General features: G+C 39.3%; 1 protein-coding gene and 1 long non-coding RNA gene across 3 annotated transcripts in view; one reads left to right on the top strand and one right to left on the bottom strand.

The window, feature by feature from the left end:
• Window positions 1–26753, bottom strand: part of LOC128843372 (connector enhancer of kinase suppressor of ras 2-like) — a 530962-nt gene that overhangs the window by 257583 nt on the left and 246626 nt on the right. The window contains exons 6-7 of the mRNA XM_054040175.1: window positions 24071–24190; window positions 7198–7257 (exon numbers count right to left, since the gene is read on the bottom strand). Of these exons, the coding sequence (XP_053896150.1) occupies window positions 7198–7257; window positions 24071–24190 (180 nt within the window). The remainder of the gene's footprint in view (window positions 1–7197; window positions 7258–24070; window positions 24191–26753) is intronic.
• Window positions 1–26753, top strand: part of LOC128843373 (uncharacterized) — a 236307-nt gene that overhangs the window by 72395 nt on the left and 137159 nt on the right. The window lies entirely within an intron of this gene.

The following is a 26753-nucleotide window of genomic DNA, read 5'->3' as shown; positions in this document are numbered from 1 at the left end:
GTTGGCAGTACTCCCATTAGCCTGAGTTAGATTCAGAGTTGCCAGTGTGCTGTTTGGTCTTTCTTAGTTTAAGAATTACAGAATTCATATGGAGAGAAAAGATAGGTGAGGTAATATCTTTTATTGGACCAACTTCTGTTGTTGATAGAGACAAGCTTTCGAGTTTACACAGAGCTCTTCTTCAGGTTGCTCTATGTAAACTTAAAAGATTGTCTCTCTCACCAGCAGAAATTGGTCTAATAAAAAATTATTACCTCAACCACCTTGCCTCTCTAATATTCTGGGTCCAATATGGCTATAACAACACTGCATATAGGATTCATACATACAGTGTAGATTAGAACACCGTATAAATAAATTACACCATACAGGCTCTATGATATCAATATATTTCCAACAATGGAAACTGAGCTGCTGCAAGGCCTCTGAAATTTGCCTTTTTTCAGCCAAGGTGCACTAATATTTTGTGTTTGTGTGTGTGTGTGTGTGAATATAAAACTTATTTTAATGAAAAATCATTAACTAGTGAAGTGTAAGGTTCTGAAGCAGGTTACTCTACTATCATGAGAGAAGAGCTGAAACAAGGAGCAGGATTTGAAAACTTCATTACTATCTCTTCCCCCACCACTTTCCCCCACCTTCCCCCCACTGATTATATCACAAACAACAGCTGCTTACAGAGGAATTTTCTCTTTAGCCTTTTTTTTTGTTAGAAAGTTGCTAATTTTACATTAACAAATGTATTTTAAATAGAAAAGTCTTTTCTTTAAAAAATTCCAAAATGACAGGGATCATTTAAGCTTAGTATGATTTCCCTATACCCTATATGTTAGCTCTAAAATCTATTCTAATGTTAGTTGTCATAAAACTCAGAGTCTTTGGATTTAGCTTAATGATGCATTTTTAGGTCCAAGCAATTAAACAGCAATATACAATTAATTCATAAAATACAAAGTAATAGAAAATAGAGATGGAGAAATCCAGTTAGTTCATATGGTCTATCTCCCTACTAGTGCACAGTACAGTAATTTCCTACAGTTTTGTTCAGTCCAGTTTTAAATGACTCAAGCAATGAGGCTTTCACTACTTCCCTTGGGAGATTATCCAAGGCTAGAATAAATCTCTCACCATTCAGAAAATTTTCCTGATACACTGTCAAAGGTTTCCTTTGCTCATTTTCATTGTATTAATTACTTGTTCTATTCCTTTCACCCACCCTAAATAATCCTCCCTATTTTAGGAGCCAGTTTCTTCCCTTTGCCAAGGGCGCCTGGCTGGGGAAGAAGCTGGTTATAGCTGCCTGATTCTCAAGCTGCCCTGACCTCAGCTCTCACGCAGCTTTGTGACAACAGCTGGCACTGCTTCCTAAGGGACCATGCATCAACTAAGAACTATCCTCCTGACACACTCTCTATGCTGCGGTAATCGGGGAGGCTGGTATAGGTGCACAGTACACAGAGTGCTGTTATGGGTAAACAGTGAAAGTTTAATCTTTAAACTACAATTTTCTTTGCTCTTGTGGATTTCTCTGACAATCCATTACTTAATGTCACATTAAAAATTAACCAATGCTGGGTAGAATTACTGGTATGGGAGAGCATGCCATTCTGGCCTTTGCCCTACTGTCTTCAGCTAATTATTAGCAGCATTTTTGTTTTTCCAGGCTGAGCACTAGTAAGGCATAACTTCAATATTTGCTTTATAGAGTTTGAATACTTCACCTCACCTAATCCAATTTTATCAGGAATAGTTCACTTCATAAAGGAACTACACACAGCTTACTGAAGATAAAATTTCCTTTGAACTTTCTGTAAGCAATTAAACAACAATTTTCTCCACCCATACAATTTGCCATCTTATCACAGCCTTTCCCATGACAAATGTGAGGAATTCATTTCCATCATTCAATTCAGAATCATCCTACTTTGTTATAACATCTTCTGCATCCCTCCTTGAGTAGTTCCATTCCTATCATGCACTTTTTATCAGTCTTCAGTGGTGACTCCATAAACTGTGTAAAGATTTTTAGACTCCCATAAATTTCAGTTTTCACATGACTGCACTTCTCAGTCTACCTTCTCCCTAAGTCATCTTATCATGATCTTCAAACTTTAACTACCTTGAGTACATGGATAGCTTTCAATTTACATATATTTAAATGCCTTAAATAATTCATTCTTATACACCTTTTCTGCTTATCTATGGCAAAGAAACTATTGCTTATCACAAAAACAGAAATATTTCTCTCAGGAAAAAGGAGCAAAACAAATTCCATCTACTCTCTCTACCTCTCTCCTACACAGACACATACACCAAGTCTCGCCCTTTTTATGCTTTACCAACCCTAATCTAAACATCAACCAATTTAGTATTCTCCTTTACCTTGAACCTTCTTTTCTATCAAGGGGAGGGATAGCTTAGTGGTTTGAGCACTGGCCTGCTAAACATAGGGTTGTGAGTTCAATCCTTGAGGGGGCCACTTAGGAATCTGGGGCAAAATCAGTACTTGGTTCTGCTAGTGAAGGCAGGGGGCTGGACTCGATGACCTTTCAGCGTCCCTTTCAGGTCTAGGAGATCTGCGGCGGCTCCGCCCGCGCCCTAGCCTTCAAGGCCAGAGCACTGGGCAGAAATCACATTGCGTCAACACCTGCCGTGGGCCTTCGCAATGCTTTGTTTTATTTAAACAGTCGGATTCCCCTAGTCAACACCAGTTCTAAATCAGCTGCTAGGCACCAGCCGAGGCGGAACGCCGGCCCCCCGCCCATCCCCGCGGAGGGGGAGAGGTGAGAGACGCCCGCCGCAGCTGGGGTGATCCACAGGAAGGGCCCGGCTCGTGTCTAGAGTCACTGCCGCCCACCCGGGAGAGGGCGGCGTCTCATCCAGCCGCGGCTCGCGCCCAGCCCCGCTTCGCACCCCAGCCCGACCGACCCAGCCCTTAGAGCCAATCCTTATCCCGAAGTTACGGATCCGGCTCGCCAACTTCCCTTACCTACATTGTTCTAACATGCCAGAGGCTGTTATCTGTAAATATGCCTCAATACTTTCATAACATTGCCTGGGTACACAACTGACCTGATTCCCTCCCTGCTGCAATCCCAGTTCATGCCTTCATTTCCTTTCTTCTTGATAATGTAACATGCTCCTCAATGCCCTCCACAGGCCTCAGCTCTTTAAACTCCAGAATGTATAGAATTCTGCGGGCCACTTTCTCACATATACCAAAGAGTGGGAATTCCCACTTCCACCCTCAAACAAGTGTACTAGCTAACCATCTATTTTTGTATTGAGTTCAAAAGTGCCTTGCCTTGTTTTTATTTTTCCCCATAGATTTTTGTTTTCCTATTCCTTTCCAGCTCTCCCTTCTCATATAGCCCCTGTCTCAGTTTGCCCTTTCCCACAATCTTGCCACTGTTAGCGTGATAGTTTTCTCCTCAGCAGTGCCTACCACCTCAGACCTCCTTCTTTATCTGTGCATCACTGACCACTTTTCAAATCTCTTCTTTAAATGTATCTTCCACTATTGCCTATGCCTGTCAAATTTTCCTCTGGGCATATGTCTGTTTGCTTCAATTATCTACACCACACACACTTTTATTATTAGATTTCTTTTATTACCTAATTATGTAAAGAGTTTGAGATACAGTTTCTATGAGTCAATCCTAGCAAATGTAACATGATAGAGTGAAAGGTGTATACATTTGCCTGATAACAACTCCTCCAAAAGTCTACAATGGTCATTTTTCTGCCATTGTTAATAAAGCCGGTTAACCTTTAGATTAGATTAGTTTGGCTAAGACTAGTTCTAGCACATTTTTACAATCCATTCTGATTACACAAGGAAGCAAAAGAACATTTAACTAAAATTATTTACCATTGCATTGCAATTTTAGTACATAAATAGCACCATTGTAGTATATGCCAAACAACAACTGCACTCATCTTTCACTCTGTAATGTTGTGAATGTCTGTTCTGCCCAATTCTGGTAGTTGAAAGTGCGTGACACTTTTCAGCATCATTCATGGACACTGTATGTACATGCAAAACTTTCCTGTTGTATCTGAGGCAACAACTAAACAGGTATTAGGTGGATCAGAGCATACCTAATAGTATACATTCACAAATAAACTGCCTGTAAAAAGACAGGGCTTCTCCCCAGCCGGCAATGCATCCACTGGCATGCCCACAGTTTCTTCTGGGGAGTTTTATTTCTCAAACCCAGGCAAAGCAAACAAAAACAGTTTTTCAACTCATCCTGGGCTACAGTCCCCAGGGGACTTTCCCCCCTCCTTTATCTTTCAGGCTTTCACTGCCTACCCTTTCCAGGGTCTCTGGCAGTTGGGCCTACTTCTGTGCCCTGTTCTCTGAGCAACATCACCCAAGGCTTTTCTCCCTGGATACCATTTTATGAACAGTTCCTCTCAGGTTCTCACTGGCTCACCTCTTAGGCTGCTCCTGCTTTCTGCAGTACCTCCCAGGCACTCACTGCCTGCCCTCCCAGAAAATTCTAGAAGTCCTGCTGCTTCTACATCCTGCAGCTTCCTAGTTCTCACTCACCAGATGACAGTCTCTCTCACTGGGTCTTCCTCTGACCCAGATGCCCGCTTTAAACCTAATTGGGGTTAGCTGACTAGGCACTGGTACTCTGGTGCTACTTCCTCTTAAAGGGCCAGTGTCACCCTGTGACTGCTCCATATTACAGTTCGCCTTCTTAAAGACCAGGAAAAGATATATTTGTGCCTCATCTTAGTTGTGAAAGAGAGAGAGACTCATTTATCTTTTCTCAATAGTCTGGAAAGTACCAGTCTACAATAGGGTTGCCAACCCTCCAGGATTGGCTTGGAATCTCCCGGAATTGGCATCAATCTCCTGGTAACTATTGAAAGCAATCCAGGAGATTTTAATAGGATATTTTAAGAAAATTACATTATGTCATGTTGGGGAAAAAATCTCCCGGAATAGCTTCAGTCAGAGTTGGCAACCCTAGTCTACAGTATATCACTACTAAGTGTAGAAATAATTATGATATAATAAAACATATACATTAATACTAGACTACAGTACATCACTACTAAATATAGAGTAAGACACATGCCAAATTCTTAGCATGAAGTCTCTATATAAAAATAGCCAACACAACACTCACAGGAGAGATTCACTGGGAAAATTAACTAATGGACAATGTATGAAATGTACTAAATACTAATATGAAAAGTTTGTGATCCACTCCACTCTGTTTTAGCTAATGCTCTGAATATAATGAAGGTTTACTAAGTAGAATATTTTTCATATATCATTAATATTTTAACCTTTCTAATGCCATATCATCCAGGTTTTTGGTTAGGGCCCTACTGTGCTATGGGCTGTACAAACATGTAGAAAGTCCCTGCCTCAAAGAGTTTACAATCCAAAGGACAACACATAATAGGTGGAGATGACAAACAGTGGGTCAGGCTGTGGAGCAGGAGAGAAAGGGTTAAAAAAAGCAGGATGTGTGCAATGATTCTCAGACAATCAGCAGCAACAATCACAACTCTCCACCTGCCAAGCCATTCCTGATGCACTACGGAAGAAGCAGGTTTAGAGGAGGGACTTGAAGGAGGCTTAGGAGCCGGCTTTATCGATTTTGACTGGGAGTTTCTCTCATTTGTAAGGAGCAGCATGGGAGAAAATGTGAAGGTGCTTGTAAGAGAACTGGAGAATTGGATAATTGAGGCTGACACCATTAATGAACCGAAGGCAGGAGTCAATCTTATGATAATATAAAAGGTAGGATAGGAAGGGGACAGCTAAGTTGTGGAGGGCTTTGTAAGTTGGGACAAAAAATTGTTTTTGATGTAGTGAAAGAGAGAGGGGATGACAGTCAGAATGATGGATTAGGAAAATGATTTTAACAGCCTGTTGAATGGACTTGAAGGGGAGAAGAATGCAGACATTAAGGCCAGAGGAGGTGATTACAGTAATCCAGGTGTGTGATGATCAGTGCTTGGACAGTTATAGTATTTGGACATATTAAGAAATTACTTAAGAGGCATTTCTAGCCAAGCTTGATAAAGTCTATAAAATACAGAATCAGAAATTACCGAGTCTGACTTATATTTACTACATGATTTTCTGTCAACACATGGGATAACAAAGTCTTTAAAAATGGATAGCAATTGCCCTTGATTATGCATAGAAATTGATCCAGAATAGGCAGAAGATCTCTTTAGTCATGATTTAGAAGACTGACATTTTGACATGACAGAAATTATATAAGATTAATGACAACAATGACCGTCATGTGAGAAAAAATTATCTCCTATAAAAGCAAACATTTGCTAGTGGAAAATTGTGTACACAAGCTCATTAGGAAAGTGTGGTGGGGCTAATGGGTGGGATTTTGTTTTTTTAAAGCCTTTGTTTGTTGCTCTTCGTTATTTTTTTGTTTGTTTGTTTCTATGTATATAATTCTAATGGTTTTAAAATCAGTAAATAGATACTATGGATGTACTTCTTTTATGGAAGAAATATAGTGGATTCTGCTTATTAGCAGCCTGTTGGTTCTCAGAAAACAGTTGCTATTATTTGAGGTGCCTTCCCAGGCTGCAGCCCTCCAAACCTGCCTACAGATAGTGCTTAGCACATCCTAGCACTTCCTGCCCTGGATGAAGCACCGCAACATTGGGGCTTTGTGGGGCTGCAGCCAAGGAAGGAAGCGCTGAGATGGTGCCAGGACAGGGCACAACCCGGAGAGCACCAGGAGAGGTACCCTGCAGCCCTGCAGGCCCCCAGTGTGCCTGCTCCCCATGGAAAGCCTTGGCAGCCGGGCTGCAATCTCCTTCCTGCTGCTGCCCCCTCACCAGCTGTAGACAGGTGTGTGGGGCTCCTGCCAGGGAAGACATGTATAAAAGCTGTCAATAAGTGGTGTGCTTGTAGCCAATATCCAAATCCTACTAACATTAAAGTCAATGGGACAGGATTGACACCCAGCAAAACATTGCTATTAGCTAGAAGTTGTTAATATCAGGATTGCTATTAAGCAGCATCTGCTGTATATATTTTTTTACATAATAATGAAGATACTCAAAAAATTAAAGCATTAATAAACAGTGGCTTGATTTAAAACAAATCTTCATAATATGAAATATACCGAGTATACATGTCTCTTGCTAACTGTAGGTGTAATAAACAGGTCTCATTGGAATAAAGCATCTTACATTTTCAGTAGTCCCAGTGATTACATGCAGCCCATCATATGTTGACTTGATATACATCCCCTAAAGAAATGGCAAGAGAAGGAATAATTAGTATCTGTGAGTAGTTACTGCTACAAAAAAACTAGCTCTCTTTAATATTGCAACAAACAAACAAAAGATGTTGGAAGAATGCTTGTTCTGGATTAAAGTCAATGGCATTAGAGCAAACTGTGGTTGAATACAATTTACAAAACAAAATTAAAACAAAAACATATTAAGAGTCAATATAAAAATACATGTTCCCTTTGAATGCACCTCCATTAATTCCAGCATCAACGGATAAGAAATCTTTTGGACAGGATTTAATAACTAACATGATAGGAGAAGCTGGACTCATTTTGGCATCTGAAACACACAGTAGTTTGTTACGTTACTAATCTCAAAAAAGAACTAAAGTTGTCAGAACCCAGGTAAAGCGCAGAAATAGAGGCTTTAAACTTAAATAGCCCATACTCCAGAGGTCTATTGATTCCATAAAAAATAAAACTAGATAAAGCCTGGTGTGTCAGGAAGGTTCAGCAGCTAGCACTCTTGCCTCTTAATAAAAGTGTCACGTACCACCCCAAGACTTGAGCTTTCATCTTAATGCTGACAAGGTAGAAATGTGCTATTAAATCATCCTCTTTTGAAGGATTCTGAAGTCCCTTCTGCTGTCCAAGTAAAGTTAAAAGCCTCACAACCAGAGAAGGTCAAAAATGTCCCTCCTACCCCCATGGAAAATTTAGACTTGCTGGTTTAAATAAACAAACAAATAAATAAAAATCTGAATACTTTAGCAAGAAATTGTATTCCAATATGTTGTTGCGCTGCCTCATAAGAGTTGTAAGTCTGGGTGCCTCATGCCTCCCCCTCACCCCTGATCTTCCCTATAGGCTGGGCTCCCTGTTGGGATTACATCTCTCAGGATGAACAATGGTCTTCTCTCTTAGTGAGGGGAAGCAGTGCATCATGGGAGTCACATGGCCAATGTGCATCACAGGGGATTGTGTCGGTCTGGGAGACCTGGCCCATAGAGAATATAAGACAACTGAGGACAAGTCCAGTGAGGCACTGCAACAGCACACCCAAATCAAAATATTTTGGTTTTTTTGGCCAAAATATTTAATTTAGTCAAACCCCAAATTTCCATTGATAAACACTTAGATAGATAATTTTCAACTAGATGTATTCACATTTTTTGAAAAGGGATAACCTGTGTGTCCTTCTAGCCAATATTCCCTCTCTTCAGTCCCAATAAATAGGTTACAGTTTTCAAGGATGTTTTTAAGTTATTGCTGAATGCATAATATATAGCTGCCATATTGGGTGTATTACATTACTATTGCATTGCCATTAACAAAATTACTGCTTCATAAAGTTCTTTCAGAGTATGAAAATCAACTTAGAAAACCATTCTATTCCACTCTATACAATACCATCATTATGACTTAAGGAGAGGGGGGGAAATCAATTTTCTCCATAAATGTTGCAAAATCATTCTAAAGTACCTAGGATATTTTACTTGCTTTAAAAATAAAACAAAACAAAAACAGTTTATAGTTTACTAAGATGTTGATCATGAATTTTATACTTTTGTCAAAGAAGTTCTGCTTGCATAAAATATTAATCACAAGTTACACTTTTAGGGAAGGAAATGATATTGACAGCAGCCGAACTGTTGCCAACTGATGCAGTTTGCAAACTTCTTGTAATGCCCAGTGGCCAAGGCGGCCTAGGGGGCAGTCCAGAGCTGTAGTCAAGGGTGCATGAGTAATTGGGTAGCCAAGAGGTCAGTCTGTATTGGAGGCAGTCTGGGGCAATTGTCATCATTCTCGCAGGGATCAGCAGCCAGAAGATCCAATCCAAGGGGCTGGGTCAGTGAGCTGGGGAGTCGAGGTCAGGCAACATGGCAGCATTTTTCTTTTAAACAGCAAGGCAGCAAGGCTGGCTCAGGCAGAGAAGCATGGCAAGGTGGTCTAAGCAGCAATCAGCAGGCAATGGTCTGTCACTCAGACAGCTTCCTCTTCCTGTTGGGGGGTTTATATAGCCCAGGCACCCAATGAGAGTACTGCCTGTCCATCCAATCAGGTGCCTGGCTGCTGTGGGCCTGTAGGCCTTTAGCACTAAGGCTGTTGGTTGGGGCAGCAGTTTGATGTATTGCCATGGCACAATGGCTAAAGATACTGAGAGACCTGGGTTCAATGCTAGGGTCCTGACACTGCAATTTTTCCATTGAATGTCCTGCTTAGGAAGACTAAGAATTATAGTCGCTTTACTATCCAAGATCCACTATGGCAAGCCCTTATTCTTATTCTCTTATGTAGTCCTATTGACTCCAATAGAACTAATCTCATTAGTAAGGACTACTCAATGTAGTAAAGATTGTCAGATCAGGAACTAGGGATTCACTCTCAAACTACAAATGAACACCACAAAAAGGATGATATTCTGTTGTATTAAACTTTCTTTAAAAATGAAAGAAATCTGTTAATTTAACTGGGTTAAATATCTATGGATTTGGTACTGCAAAATACTGTGATTCACAGAAACACTATTTCTGTTTCACGTTTGTGATAGACTGTCAACTCCTCTGCTTGGCTACTGACAAACAGAAAAAGTAGAAAGAATGCTCTGGTGTTTGGAATTCTGCTTCAGGATCAATTCTCACTGAGACCAATTCTTCTCTTGGAACATCACAGCATAAATGTCAACATGTTGCAACATACTGTTAGAACATGACAAAAATTGTTGGGCTCTAAAACGTGATTCTGAGACCGCTATCCTTATTAGCAGACATTGCAGACCACTGATGTACCCAAGAAAAACTGCTATGATACTGCAAGTTCCATGGTGGATGGTTTAGCACTGCCTGGGTTAGCTGTACAAACAGGGTGTGTCTACACGGAGATAAAAAACCCACAGCTGGCCTGGGTCAGGTGACTTGGGCTCACTGGGCTTTGGCTCCAGGGCTGAAAAAGTGCTATGTGGATGTTCACGCTTGGGCTGCAGCCCGAACTCTGGAACCCTGTGAGCCTGAGCCCAACATCTACAGAGTAATTTTTAGCCCTGCAGCCCAAGCCCCACAAGCCCGATTCAGCTGACCCAGGCCAGCTATGGCGGTACCGTGTGGCTTTTATCCCCATGGAGATGTACCCACAGACACCAGGAACTCTGGGTTCTGGTTTACAGCCAGGTCTCTCTATTTCTGGGGTTCTATATTTAAAAAATCTTTTAAAGAACAAAATGCAACTAAAACATATTAGGTCCAATGCTTAGTGCTTCCTTCTGTCAGTAAGAGTAGAAAAAAAAATAAGAAAGAAAAAGATATACTCCCTCCACCCATTTGGACAAGACACTTTCCTCTAGGCTCTGAAGTTTGTGCCTCTGACCTCCCATTGCTCTTCCAAGAGAAGATCAGCAGGCTGTTGAGCTTAAGGCATTGTAATGAAGACAATCTTTCATGTCACGTCACATAGATATAATTGTAATGTTTTGCATTTTTTTCCTTGAGAACAGTTTGGGTTGGAATACTTCACGTCCATATGATTTCTGTGGCTGAAACCTGGAAGGGCAGTACACCACCTAACAAATGGCAGCTAGATAGATAGCTATTAGGAGCAAGAGCAGACAAGTCAACCTATCTACTTCTAACACTCTTGTATTTCTTAGACAATAAGGTCAATTTTATTTCCTCTTTTTTTCTTTTTTCTTTACGAATAGCATCATGTATTTTTACTGGACATCACTCATTTGAAGCTTAAAAGCCAAGCTTAGTCTTGATATAATTAATGGAAACTGACATTTTCTACAAAGATTTATAGATGTTAAGACCAGAAGGGACCATTATGATCATCTATTCTAAGCTGACCATTTGCATAACACACAGAATTTTACCCATTAATTTCTACATCAAGCCTATAAGGTTGATCAGGTTCAACTAAAGCATATTTTTAACAAAGACACGAAATAAGGATTTAAGACCAATGCCATATAAAAAGGTAATAACTTCACCATACTTCTCAATATTCTCCTGTTTCTACTTACAAAGTTCACATTAGCTCTCTTAGCCACATCATCACATGGGGAGCTCCTGTCCAGTTGCATATTCACTGTGACCCCTATGTCCTCTTAAGAGTCACTGCTTTCTAGGATTTTTTTTTTTGTTTATTTAGATTTAGTCAAGATGCCTATCCAAGACTCTAGGTGTCTTAACATAATTAATTATACAGTAAATTCAGTTAAATGAAATCAGTTCCACAGGAATACAGCCAGCCAGCCACCTATCCATTTCATCATCTAAAACATATACCCTCGGCCATTTCCCAACAATGGGTGAGCAATTTGCAGAGTCTCGGAGCTCCCACAGAAAGCTCCCTTCCATCTGCCCCTCTCTTTGATAACTAGGAAGATCCAGCTCAAGTGCCCCTCCTGACCGTGGCTGAGCGGTATGGCCGGAGGAGAGAGGCAGTCTAGCAGCAAGGCCAGTTACGTGTCATTTAGCAATTTCTAGGTCACAAACCAACATCCTAAACTCCATCCATCTGGTGGGGCAGAGTGAGAGCAGCTGGCTTCAGCAGCGTTACTGAGCATGCTCAGTACAAACCAAGCAATGAATATGGAGGGCACGTGACCCAGCATGCCCTCCACGGGATCACCTCTGCCGGAGACCAATGGGCTGCCAGTGCAGATCCCAGAGCACTGGTGTCATGTGCTCCCAGTGAGATGCCCTGCTCAATAAGCAAGCCTACTGATACAGTCCCCCATCCTGTATGTGAGACCCACATTCTTTGTTCCTACATGTTGGACTGTAAATTTGGCTATATTAAATGCATGTTGTTTGAATGAACCCAGTTTATCATCAATCCATAACATTCTATACAACTGATCTGTCATTATTATTTACCACCTTACTAATATTTGTGTTATCTGCAAACCTTACCAGCAAAGATTTTATAATTTCCTCTCTGATCTTTGATAAAGATCATTAATATCATTGGGCCAAGAACAGATTCCAGTGAGACTCAACTAGATACACTATGATGATTCTCCATTAACAACTTTATTTTTATACCAGTTAGACAGTTTTTAATCTATTTAGTAAGTGCTACATTGATTTTGTACACTGCTAATTTTTTTAATCAGAACATCAGGCAGTTTAAAGTCACATGCCTTACCGAAGTCTCAGTATATTATGTCAACACATAATAGACTTAAGCACACCATTATCAACCAAAATTGTAATCTCATCAAAAAATGATATACTCTAAAGTCTGTTTGAAAAGACCTACTTCCCATAGAATTATGTCCACAGACGCTCAGACTTAAAGGCCAGAATATACCATTCTGATCATCTAGGCTAACCTAGCATCAATAGTTCAAAGAGTTCCTCAGCCAATTCTTTTGAAACTCTTAGGTACAAGTTATTCAGTCTTGCAAATTTAAAAGTTAATAGATACCGTTTTTATTATTCCAATGTTTGCCTGACATTAAGTAAAGCATCACAAAATCTTGTTATTGTCCTCTCTTTATTTTCATGGATCTGTGTCTTTAAAAAAATGTGCTCTTCCAGAATTTAAATAAATGTGCATGTCAAACTCCCAAATACAAACATCAGACATTATGCACATGCCTGCTGCACCTCTACATTTCCATACCTATCACCTAGATTTAATCAATTCCATGTGAGTCAGAGGTAATTTGTTTGACTTTTTTATATCTTGCATATACTGTTCTTGCTACAAATTTGGACTAATTGTATGGCTAGGTAGAACAAGAATGTATCTTTTGATATATGCAATTCTTTTTAATTTGGTGAGTCTGGGAATAAAAAAAAAGAATACAGGCTCTTCTCTGTGCTTGAGGAGTTACATGCACGAACCCCCCAAAACTGAAATGAGGCTGTATTATAAAAAGTTTTGATCCCTTGTCTCCACAATAGAAAAATGAGCTTGCACCTGTTTTTGTAAACTATTATCACAATATGCGAATAAGGTGAATTTTTAAAATTTTACTTCAGAAATAATAAGACAAATGTGAATAAAATTAAACTACAAAGGACAACATTTTTATCATGACAACTTATTTTTATAAGCTTGTGTATAGTAATGCATGGCGCCTATTTATCTACATAATAAGATTCTAGGATTGTCACTGTGTGTGCATCTGAAGAAGTGAGGGTTTTTACCCACGAAAGCTTATGCCCAAATAAATCTGTTAGTCTTTAAGGTGAACACTGGACTCCTTGTTGTTTTTGTGGATACAGACTAACAAGTCTACCCCCTGATACTTGTCACTGTGTGTGTCACTCTGAAGCCTAAAATGTCTGTTGAGTCCGTGATAGAAACAGCTACAAGAATGGTTGAGAGCTCTTTTTGTTTAGAACATCACCAGGTTCAATAATCTCTGGGATTCATGGTCTGTTACTGTCCAATGTTTAAATTCACAGCCATTTTCAGCTTATACACTTTACAAATTACACTCATATGACAACACGGGCTTTCACTTAGTAAAGCCATAAAATATGTCTTTTTATTCAGCTTTTCTTTTTTTACATACTTTGGTATGTAGAATATGATAGGTGCAATTGTATTTTTCCACTGGGGAGAAAGTTTTGACTAGAACACTGAAAAAAAACAGCCTCTTTTGAGATATCCCATCTCCTAGAACTGGAAGGGACCTTGAAAGGTCATCGAGTCCAGCCCCCTGCCTTCACTAGCAGGACCAAGTACTGATTTTGCCCCAGATTCCCAAGTGGCCCCCTCAAGGATTGAACTCACAACCCTGGGTTTAGCAGGCCAATGCTCAAACCACTGAGCTATAGTAATTTTCTTTCTTTTGTCCAGGGCATGTATTGTAGAAATCAAATGTGTTCCACTTAAAAGACGGCACTTCAAATCACCCTTTGCAGTACTATAAACATTTTTCATGAAATACCCTGTTCTTGATATGCAGACTGTCAGTGCTTGCCTGTCCCGCTATGCAGAGAACACATAGTTCAGTTCATCTCTTGGCTGCTCTCTCTGATAGGAAGATCCTCAAAGGACTATTTATCCTTCTGTGTAAGATGACACTGAGACTTAGAAATATATTGTTTGTAAAGGACAATTTAAGGCGATACTACTTTAGGGGTTGCTCTGCATTACTTTAAATCAAGTTTTGTAAAGAGGAAGAATTGAACTTCTACAGTCAATTTTAAACTATACTGAAATGTGTTTATCCCAAGCCTCCAAATTTCCTGTTTGTAACACGGATCCTAAGGTGTGCCAGAGATAAACAAAAGGTTTTCAGAGAGAATTTTCTTTCCACTATCTGCTAAAGGCAGAATAATCTACCTTTGGCTCTGAGTGTAGCTCCATTTGAAAGTTTGTATATGACTGCAACATTTTTGGTCTCTTAGACACAGTGCTTGAATCATGCCATAACACACTGAAATTCCATGCTGGCGCTTTTTTAACGAGCCACAATGGTATTCCAGTACTTCTGCTGGTCCCGGGCCAGGTGGCTCCTTTCTGTCCTGTGAGGGAAGCAGGAGCCAGACACAGTTAGGGAGAAGGCAAGGAAGAAGTGGTCTCTGCACTCCTTGCTCACTCTCTCACTCCTTGCTCCCATGGGCCTTTCGCAGGAGCCCACCCCCTGCTCCCTCCCTCCCAGGGCTTCTGACTGCCCTGTGTTCAGGCACTTCTTTTTTTAAGGACTCCAGAACTGCTGAGAAACCTTCTGTTAACATGTTGTAAACCCAATAGAAAGCACCTAGTTAAACTGACATTCACAGGTAGAATTAGTCAGAACAGCTGGACCTTGCTCTAGATGTAACAGGCCATCTGTCTTCATTGAGTTTATTACTGCTTTACCACTGAGATGTTCCCACATAAAGCACATTCCATAATGAAGAAGCCTAGTTAAAATAGAAATATATCTTTAAAAAATTCTTACAATTAATACCTATATATCCCATGCCAAAATATAGTGTTAATGAAATATGATAGTTGAGAAATTGAATCATCAATCATCCTTTTCTCCCCAGACCTTGCTTGTTTTGTAGATCTCACTGTAACTCTTACTAATACTGCTGGAGTTGAAGAAGTGTGAACAATGGTGGAAATTCTTTGTAAAATGTTTCTACTGTAAGCAAGGTTTAAAGCAGCCATATTGACTCAGTAACCCAAAATTGAGTGTACTGCAATAATATTTTACATTTATACAGAAAAACATTAATCTTAAAACACTTGATAAATTTCATACAGAGGGCACCCAGTCCTGCATTATTATAGTTAATAGAAGTTTTGTTATGCTTTTTAATAGACGCAACATCACATCCTTATAGAATGCAGGACTCTTCACAGCAGTAACAGGAAGGGAATATTCATATGACACTGGTGCAAATCCCTGTTCTTTCAAAATGCATCCTGGGCTCATTAATGTCTACAGAGAGCAGACAGTACTTTGTAGTTGAGATTTTGCCTGAAAAATCTACTGTAAACAGCTTGGAGCTCAGTTTATTAAACTTTGAGGAATGCAGAAATGAGCAAATCCTCCATAGCTTTGAACTTGTGCTCCAGGAAAACAAAATGTTTCAAAACTAGCATTTAGATCTGTAAGTCATCCCCTCCAGTAGAGCCTAAAATCCCGTAGAACATGTTTCTGTTAGGCTTGTTTTTTTTCTTCTTCATAGTGTTCCCTGGCTTTGCTGGATGGATTGTTGGGGGCCTCTGGTGTGGATTGAGAGATTTCAGATCCAATAAAAATGAAAAAACAGGCTTGATGAATCTTTCAGAAAGTCTGTTTTTCTCCCAACTATTCATTTGGGGCTTGAAATAGATAGATATAAACATAAACAAACAAAATATAAACTTCTATGATACCCTTATTCACACTAAGGACTTCTTACACTGCTCTGGAAATCATAATGTATATACACAAGGGTGACAAATTAAGATTGCATAAGTAACCTTAATTCTGCTATTTCCTAACTTTTGGGTGCTTGACTTTGCAACCTTAAAAATGTTCTTTTAATGTAGCTTTTGTATATATCGTTTCCCATGTTTCTTTTTTAAATATCAAAACTGGAAAAAATATCATGTAGCATATTGACACCCACGAGTCATCAGCAGGGTTGGATCCACCACACAAACCTCGGACACTGAGCTAACTGAGTAACTGCTAACATAGTAGGTTGTCATCCTCCTGTGTGGACCTGCAACAGATGAGGATGAAGCCCACAAGTTGCCCATAGAAGAATGGTGGGACTCAAGAATTTTGACTTCCATTTATATAAGAATGGCCATACTGGTCCATCTAGCCCAGTATACTGTCTTCCAATAGTGGCCAATGCCAGGTGCTTCAGAGGAAATGAACAGAACAGGCAATCATCAAATGATCCATCCCCTGTTGTCCACTCTCAAGCTTCTGGCAGTCTGAGACTAGGGACACCCAGAGCATGGGGTTGCATCCCTGAACATCTTGGCTAATAGCCATTGATGGACCTATCCTCCAACAACTTATCAAATTCTTTTTTGAAAGCTGTTATAGTTGTGGCCTTCACAACATCCCCTGGCAACAAGTTCCACAAGGTGACTGTTTGTTGTGTGAAGAAGTACTTCCTTTTGTTTGTTTTAAACCTGCTGCATATGAATTTCATTGGGTGACCCCCATTTCTTCTGTAATGTGAAGGGTAAATAACACTTCCTTATTCACTTTCTTCACACCATTCAAGATTTTATAGACCTCTTTCAGATCCCCCCTTAGTCATCTCTTTTCCAAGCTGAAAAGTCCCAGTCTTTTTTAATCTATCCTCATATGGAAGCTGTTCCCTACCCTTAATAACTTTTGTTGCCTTTCTCTGTACCTTTTCCAATTCTAATATATCTTTTTTGAGATGGGACAACCAGAACTGCATCCAAGGTGTGGGTGTACCATGGATTTATATAGTGATAATAAGATAGAAAATGTCATAATATCTATCCCTTTCCTAATGGTTCCATTTCAGGTTCTGAAGGATAATTTACTGTTCTGGTCACAGTCTCTTCTGCCTGTCCTCCCCAGCTTGATTCCTTGTGTCCCATCCCCCCAACCTGTCCTTGTCCTAGTTCTGTCTCTTCCCCATCCCTGGTTCCTGGTCCCACTCCCATTCTCCTTGCCTACCCAGTGCCAACTCTTATCCAGTTTCAGTGTTTCTAACCCCCTCTGTCATTTCCCTCACAGGCTTCAAGTTCCAGCCTCCACCAATCAACAACACATCCTCCCCACCCCCACCAGTTCCCAGTCTCCACTCCCCCGACTAGTTCCCCATCCCATTTTCATTCCCAGTCTCACCAGACAACTTGTTCCAATCTACTCATTTCCCAGTCTAGCTTTTCCCCTTAGTTTATTGAAATCAGACAGTCTCCCCTCCATGCTGCCAGGGTGCTAGCCAGAGGAGTCATCACTCAGCATAGGAGAGAGAGGTTCTCCCTGGTCCCAGTTTTGGTGCCTGGTCCCACCCTCATAGACTCATAGATTTTAAGGCCAGAAGGAACCATCATGATCATCTAGTCTGACCTCTTGCACATTGCAGGCCACAGAACCTCACCCTGCCACTCCTGTAACAGACCCATAACCTTTGGGAAAGTGAAGCTTGCAGTGAAGTAACTGTCATGGGGAGAGGCAGAAAATGACTGGCTCTTTGCCCCAAATCAGCAGACAATGGTGTAATTTTATTGACAACATAAAGTTTGGCTTCAGGTTGTTGACAACTTAGTTGTCAACAAAATTGGGATTATAGAAGAAAAATGTGTTTGCATGAGAAGAACTCCAGTTAGATGCATAATTCCTAAAATGGGAATTGCAAATGCTATTTTAAAAAATTGATCAAAAAACTAGAGACAGCTTCTTCACAGTGCTAGCTAGTTCATTACTACCATGCCTTCTCCAATTGCAAGCCTATGAGGAATACCTTTGCTAAGAAAAAGCTAGCAAAATGGGATTATATGGTGTATATATATTTTTAAAATACTCTTCCCCTTACACGTATCAGAATATTAAAATACCACAAAAACAGGTTTATATTAACAAAAAAGCACATCCATTGAAAAGTCTCTCTTGCTGAAGATCATTTAGAAGGAAAAAAAACCACAGGGCTTACTACAGTTACTCCATTATCTCAAGTGGTAAATGTCTATGCGGTAGATCTAAAGCTCCAACTCCAGGTATCAATATGGCTCCATATGAGAACATTTCTTTTGCAGTTTGTTTGTTTTTTAAAAGTGTAGGAAATGTCTTTTAAAAGAAGTACGTTAGAAGAACATTAAGGTTGTAAAGTCAAGTACTCAAAAGTTAGGAAATACCAGAATTAAGGTGCCTATTGACCCTTGAAGTCTTTAAACCATAATTTGAGGACTTTAGTAACTCAGACTAGATAATCATGATGGTTCCTTCTGTCCTTAAAGTCTGTGAGTCTTGTTCAGCTTCCCTGCGATGTGCATTATGATACAATCTTTTAATTACATAAGCACATACTACTTTTCCCACAACCCCTGCCTCATTCAGTGCACAACATGGACCTGCTCCAGGGATGAATCAAGGCTTTGTTGTGAAGAAGGCTGTTGTCTGTAGGACCCTTGTCTCATTTGGTGCAGAAGTTGAAAGGCCTTTAGGGAAGGAGATAGGGGACTGAAGGAAGAGAAAGGATGGTCTCATGGTTAATACAGTTTAATATCACTGTGGCCCTGAGAGCACCCCAATGCCGAGAGCTCTCTGGTGTCTAGCACTGAGCCTCAGCAGGCCTGACCAGCTGAGTGTACTCCAACTCACTGTTATCATAATCTGCATCTACAAGGTGTCATGCAGGGTATCACATATGAACTGAGTAACACACTGGACAGTTAATATTATTGTGTGTGTCTGTATGGATGATATGTATGAAAAGTTATAAATATGAGCTGGAAATAGGTTTTTAAAATGCATTTGGGCAGGTAGGACTTAAGTCACTCTGCCCTAGACAAAGGAATGTGGTCCTGCCTGCTTGAATGTGTCTCCTATGTAAATTGAGCAGACGCAATAGAATTACATTTACATAAAAGTTAAAGCCATCAAATTAATGAGTGGTGAAGGCAGCCACGTAACTATTGGAGGAGGAGACTGCAAAAATTAACCTGGCATCAGCTCTCTCGTAAAAATAGCAAGCTGAGGCCTCAGGAGGGCTTCTTGTCTTTGAGAACAAAGATAAAACTTTGAAGATCTGAGCAGAGAGAAAAAGCCATTTGGGTATCCTTCACCTGAAGAGACAAAGAAACCAAGCACTTCAAGGTCTGTATTGGACCCCGGCTAAGAACTGACCAGCCATGTTGGAAGAACAATTGTCATGAGAAATCTATGTTGAACAAAATGCTCTAGTTTGTTAAGCTAGGTTTTTGTTTTAGAATCGTAATTTTACTTTGGTTTGTTTGTAACCATTTCTATCTCAATTCCTTCTATTTGGTATCACTTAAATATCTGTTCTTTATTAATACATTTTACAGCCATCTCAGTGCAGTGTTACTTGATGTGGGTACTTGATGCACAAATGGAAAATTAAAAACTCTCCAGTGTGCAACTGTGGTCACCCAGAACAGACCATGGAGCATATAATGACTCAATGGCTGATTCGCAAATATGAAAGAGGCATCACAGCATTATGCTCCGCTACTCCTGATGCAATTTTCTGGCTTGACCATCTAAATACAAAATTACAGTTGTTGCTCTACATCCACATCAGCCATACAAAGAAGAAGTGCAGTGTTTCAAACTGAAGGATGAAATCCTCAACCAAATTAACAGGTTTGGACCGGACCGGTGCTGCATACTGTCTCTTTAAAGGAGCAGCGAAATTGATAAGGAGCTATAGTGAGAGGAACTGAGCACTGCAGGGGAGATGATTTGGGGGCAACTCAAGGCTGGACGAACTGTTGGTGTCACCCTGCAAGGAATAACCAGGCTGGTGGAAGCCAGGGTCAGGTCATTGTGCTGTAAGTAGGCTACTGGTGTCAGGGATCTGAACCAAAGATGCACAGCACAGAAACTCCCAGGGTTACAGGACAGGTGATGACACAACCTCTTAGTAATCTGGGTGAATCCCCAAAATGTCAGAGTCACCTTCAAGAAAAGAATTCCATCTCTGCCTCAGTCACAGAGGTCCTAAGAGAGAGGCTGAGCAAGTCACAAACCATATTTTTCATAGATGACCACTAATTTTATGGGTGCTCAGATGCCTGGAGTCAGATTTGCAGAAGTGTTGAGCACTCACAGCTGCAACTGAAGTCAATAGATGCTGTGCTTTAAATAGGTCTATAAAAATGTAAAATACTCTGCAAAATCAAGCCCTAGGCATCTCAAGCTGGGCATCCAAAATTAATGGACACTTTTGACAATTTTAACCTTAATCTCTCTGTGCCTGAGTTCACTTCCTATAAAACTGGGATAATAATACCACCTTACCACACAAGGGCATTGTGAAAATAAACTTATTAATGTCTGTGAAGCATACAGATACTACAGTGAAGAGTGCCATAAAAATGCCCATCAAGAAATTAATAATCCACTGCAGTACAGAACTTGGTTAATATGTAGTAAATAGTGTCTGGGAACCCATATGCATACGTGCACGGACTGAGGCAGGGGTCCTGTGGAAAATACAATGTGACTATGTAATTAAAGATTCTAATAATTTGTAATCCATTCTCTACTCTATTTTTCATCCTATATTTTCCTAAAGGTTTTTTCCTTTCTGCCCTTTCATTGTTCCTTTTTTCCGATCTTTTCTAAGAAGAATATGGACCCAGGAATGTTAACGTTTGCAAGGAACTTCCAAACCTATAATATTCCAGCACTTTCAGAATTAGGCAAAATAAGCTCAACCATCCATGGTAATTACATTTTACCTACCTATAGTCTCACTAGCTGTTTTGATTACAGCATTCTTCACCTTCCCACCTAAAGTATGTATTGTATTGTTGTGCCTAATAATGATTTCACCATATAGAAGGCTGCATTTCAGTGATGGGTGAAGTGTTTTTTGTTTATAACATTTGTCAAAAAAAATCTTTGGAATTGTTTTGGTTTAAATATGATATTTGTTAATTCAGACTTGCACTGTTTCTTGCTAGAAACTACCATCCTACAATATTGTGAAGTGACTGTGTAATTTAGGTAAATGACAGGGATAATAATGAAACTGCCAAATCAGGATTTGAATTCAGGTTTCAAGAAGTGAAAAAGCCAATTTGTTACTCCACGCTGACCTCTACAAAAATCACCTGTAAGAAGAATCATACTTATTTAAAATAGCTTTTTATTTAACTTCAACTGGAAAATAACCAACTTGTGACACCAGCAGCTATTCACTGAAGTAAATTTCTTATAAAATACATTTCTGCAATGAAAATGAACCAAAAAGTATTTTTGTGATACTTTAAAACTCTGATAACTATACAGCCAAAATTCCCTAATGTGTACTATTACCATCTGAGGAGAGATGCTCTCTATTTTTAAATTTAAAATACTGAGTTCTTCCAAATTGTGTAGTTCTTTATTTTTATTTTAAATGAGAAATATTAAATATTCACATATCTGTCAAGCTGATCATCAGTGTATCCAAAAAACACTTCCAGTTAAAATTATTACTTTAAAGAATTATTTTTTGAAAAACTTGGCTGTTAAAGAATTCCCCTTAAGGAAAGGGGTGGCCTGAAATGCACAGAGTAGATCTGGGCCCAGCAGAAAACTAGTTATTCACAGTGGAGCCACAGAGAAACTGAATGGCTGTTTTGTAGCATTAAGAGATCTACATGAAATAAGCATTTAATAAAAAAAGTAATGGCGGCTTAGCTTGCAAGCTGGTAGCCAGATACAGGAGTGGACTCAACCAATTAGAAGAATTACCTACCTAGAGACTGTATGGTCTCTCCTGCTCACTCCTATAGCTGGACCCATGTGGTATATAAGCAGCCTTCTTGCACAAGAGATGCAATCAGATAAGCCTGTCTGATCCTTAAATCAGCCAGTCTGAGGTCTGCTAGGTGGTCTCATCTTGCTGCCAATGTTTCTATATCCAGTATGATCTCCTTCCCAATCATTCATTATTGCAATATAAGGTCTCTTTTATATATAGTTTTTCAATTAAATTTTTTTTGGCATTATAATTGTCATGGTCACTGGACTAGCTGCACTTTTGACCCCTCTCCAGACTCTCTGAGTGCATGCCCCTCAGGTGTTAGACCTCTAGCCTTTACCTGTCCTGTGCGTTTGGGGGGAATCCTGTGATTTTCCCATTCTTAGACTAGGTCTTGGACTATTGCCTCAGTGTCTGCTCAGCAGGACTGACTGGGCTTGGCACCTTAAAGTCTTCCCTTAGGAAACTGACCTCTAGTTAATACAGTGACCAGGCAGCTTTCTGAAAGAAAAGTATTGTTTAATCTTAGCAGTAGGAACAGAAATCATAAGAGCAAAAGGATTTGCAAACAATTAAACAGTCTATATGAATGTATATCTTCCCAAGGCTTATCAATCCCCAGGAAGTTTAGGCATGTCCATCTCCTTCAAATCCCCTCCCCACACAGAGGACCAGTGTCTGAGTCAGCCTGTTTCTCATGATAACAGCCCCTGACAACTGCCTCCCGCTCTTGACAGAGTTTTTAACTGTTTAACATCCTTTTGAACTGTGTGTTCTCACCCTTGGTAAAACAGCTGTGTAACTTTGGCTGGAGCCTGGAAGTAGCATCTTCACAGCTAATAGCTCAGGTTAATCTGTTCGAATTATTCTAATTCGAATCTGTTAACCAGGAGATGTGTTATTTGGATTCATTGTTTTAGCTTCCTGCTTGATTCCCAAGATCCCTACTATTAACTAAACCAGTCCATGCAAACAGTGAATTAACTCCATACATCAAACATTCTCATAACCCAATATATCCATATATTATTCATAAATGAATACACATCGGCCCCACATCCTGCACAATAATCACATTATAGAATCTGCAGGTTATCGTTACTACTCAGCATCAGGCTTCAAAATGCAAAGATGTTGAGAGACTAATATTTTATTATTAGCGGAAATGGAAGAAATGTGGAATTCTGGATTATAACTGAGAAATATAATATAATCTGTAAAAAGAGACATGGGCCCAGATTCACTAGTATACTCTGATTGCTTTTGTGCTTCTCTGTGGATGCAAGATAGCTATAGATCTGGCTTAACTGACCAGATCAACTGGATTTACAGCTGATTTGTAACTGTGGAATGGTGCAATGCAGCTGCACATATGGGTGAATCTGTCCCAGTGTCTGTTTGTAAATATCATCTACAAATCTTTGGGGATTTTTGGTTGGTTGGTTGGTTTTGGTCTTCCTTAATAAAGTAATCTTGCTGAAATTTGAAGTAAAATCCATAAAAGCCTTTAAATTAAATATAAGAAAAACAATATGATCACTTTCCTTTAAACTTGTGGTACCATCTCTCACATTATTTATTTTATGCAGCTGATTAACTTCTAAGTTGGAGCCCAACATTTATTATACATAAAAATAAAATCAATAATCTTGCTGTTGTCCAACAGCTATATTACAGCTCACTACAGATTACAATGCTCTACTTTACTGTCAATATGTTTTCTGGTTACCTCCGGTGCTTTAAGTACTGTAGATTTATTTTATTTTAATACAGATAAAGACTGTAGTTAAACCACTTATAGAAATCAGCTAAAGCTTGCACTAGTACAAAGAGCTGGAAACTGCATAAAACAAATGCACATTGGTTTCTTGGCAAGTTAAAAAAAAGAAAACACTCTAAAGGATAGATGCTTGAGTTTAATATTCAAAAGGAATTAGCTATATTCTTACTTACCAAGCCCTCACTGGGCATAACGCTAGTAAGGTGAACTACTTCAAGATGTGCTGACTGAGACACCAGAGAGTCAGATGAGAGAGAGATGATGTGGTCACAGATTCCAGACAAAGTTTTACACTAGAAAAAGCAAATAAAGATAATCATAAGCACTTATGTTAAAGTGATAAACTGTTGGTATTAAAGCACAATTCAAGGGCAATATTGTTTACATTGTTTACTTTACATTGTATATATATTTGAGCAGCAGTAGCTTTTAGTTCTTACTGTTATAGAACACAGAGCTGAAGTTCTATATTTATCACAAGGCCAACTACAAGAGGGGCAGGGAAAATAAAATTCCTATCAATGCCATAACTAGTGGTCATGAATCTACAGCACAGAAGCCCAAAGGAACCTTCTTGTGAAGTAAATAACCGAAGTGTGTGTGCTTGAATTACCTTATTCATTCAAGCGTCCACCCCTAACAAACATGCCTGTAAACTTGATTTTACTTGTTGCTGTACATGGCATTATTAAACACAGATTGAATTAAAGCAAAATATGTAAATAATAATTATATTACACATTAATTTAATCACTTTTTTGGCCAACAAATGAGAAGGGGAATTTATAAAATCAAGTGTTTATTTAAGGTGTCAATTCCCCAATACAAAAACATAGTGAGGTCATTTCACAGAATGGGGAAATGAGATACAGGGATAAAAGTTATTTGTCCCGGGTCAAACAAAAACAACAGAAGGAAACAGAACCCAGGCCACCTGAAACAAGGGCAGTTTTCCCAAATAAGGGATTTGTTCCCGTATTTTTTTCATGTTCTCTACATTTTTCTTTCAGACATAGTATGCCTAAAAATATTTGTACTTAATTTGCAACCATCCATTTAGATGCATTTCAGAATGCTCTTCTGGTGGGAATTCTGTTGGATGCTCTCATTTTTCTTCAGGGACTACACTGTCATTTACTTTAATTACATTAAATGGTGGTGAAATCCCTTAAGGGAAGTTATACTTCATATATTTTCAAATGCATGATGAATTCTAATATCCCATTTGACACTACATATATAAGCAGACGAAGCAAAGTTGTTACAATGAACAACTCCTTTGTCTAAATACATAAACAGTGTTCAGAATCACTTCATCTTTAGTCATTTAGAAACCAGGGTAAAGCTCTGGAGTCCTGGATGTTGCATTTGGACCTCTGTATCAGCTGAAACATGAGTAAAATCACATGTATGCATGCAGCTCCATATTGACTATGCATTTGAGCCTCTATCAAATGGCCACTGAAGAAAACACATTTTTCCATTGACTTCAGTTGGCTTTGGATCAGGGCCTCGAAGAGGAATATATGCATTGTTCATTCCAACTATAACCTACACATTAAATTTGTTCAGATGCTTTACATATGCATATGTAGCTGGCATGTAGAATAAAAATTTAATCAAAGCATATCCCTTTCTTGGGATCTGTAGTATGGACGTATTAGCCATGTGGCTATGTTCCAACCTGACTTTTCGATGCTTCAGTGTCCCTATACAATTACGGTTTAGAATTGAGCCTACCCCTACCCCATAAAATTACTTTTATGCCACACTTACAGACTAGGTATCAGAAGCAATTCACATTGAATCCTTTGTATTGTTTGAGACACATGTAAGGTTTCCTCTTGACCACTGTTTAATGGGGGTGTGTGTGTGGAAATCTAGTAAGTAAAGGTTAGAACTAAATACATGTTAGGAAAAAGTGCTCAATGAGCAAGATTATGATGGTAGCTTACCAAGTCCCCACCAAGGTTCAGAAACCTAATTACAATCAATGGAGAATTTTAACAACAGGAAAAAATATTAAAAAGCGATAAATAAAATAATAAGAAATACCTGGCCACTCTAAAGTAGCTCAACAGACAACCGAGAGACCAGATGCCCATAATAAATATGCAAAGGCTGCAAAGAATGGGACCTGTCATGTGAGAACACTCAGGAGACAACAATGAGAGAGTAAATAATGCTCTGTCTGGCACTATCAATAATACAAACTGTACCCGCATCGGTTGCGGCATCTTTTGGATAAAAACAAGGAGAGATTAAAGGCAAATAGAGAGGGGGGAAAGGTTTCTTAAGTTTGCTCCAAATTTTGTCATTTCTAAAGGGTCACCTTTCCAAACTACCATCAAGAAATTATAATTAATAATACTTTGTTCTTGTATCACATTCTAGCCAAAAATCTCAAAGCATTCTACAAACAAGTCATTGTGAGAGTGGGAAGTATTAACCAAATTTTAGAGATGACACTGTAGACTGAGAAATAGAATTTAAAGTGACTTGAACATGGTCATGCATCAAATCCATGTCAGGCACCACCAGCAATAGGATCTAGGATCCCTGTGCTTTAGTCACAATACTATATTAAAATAACAGACTCATTCTCCGGATGGGCTAATGCCACCACAGAAAGCTAGATTGAACAACATCACAAAATTGGCCAAAAAAATTTGATACTTCAGGTATTTCAGTAATTGCTGCAGAGAGAAACTACATGCACTTAAGCTGTCTAAGACTTTGTTTTCTTATAAACAATTTATTGAAATCCTATCACTGGGTCTTGACAAGAACAGCACTTCCTCAAAACCACTTTAAACCCTGGACATACAATTCAGCATGTGACACATAGGGTGTTTT

The sequence above is a fragment of the Malaclemys terrapin genome, chromosome 9 (assembly GCF_027887155.1).
Source record: "Malaclemys terrapin pileata isolate rMalTer1 chromosome 9, rMalTer1.hap1, whole genome shotgun sequence".
NCBI lineage: Eukaryota > Metazoa > Chordata > Testudines > Emydidae > Malaclemys > Malaclemys terrapin.
Note: the sequence above shows the minus strand (reverse complement) of the source record. Positions and strands in the feature narration are given on the sequence as shown.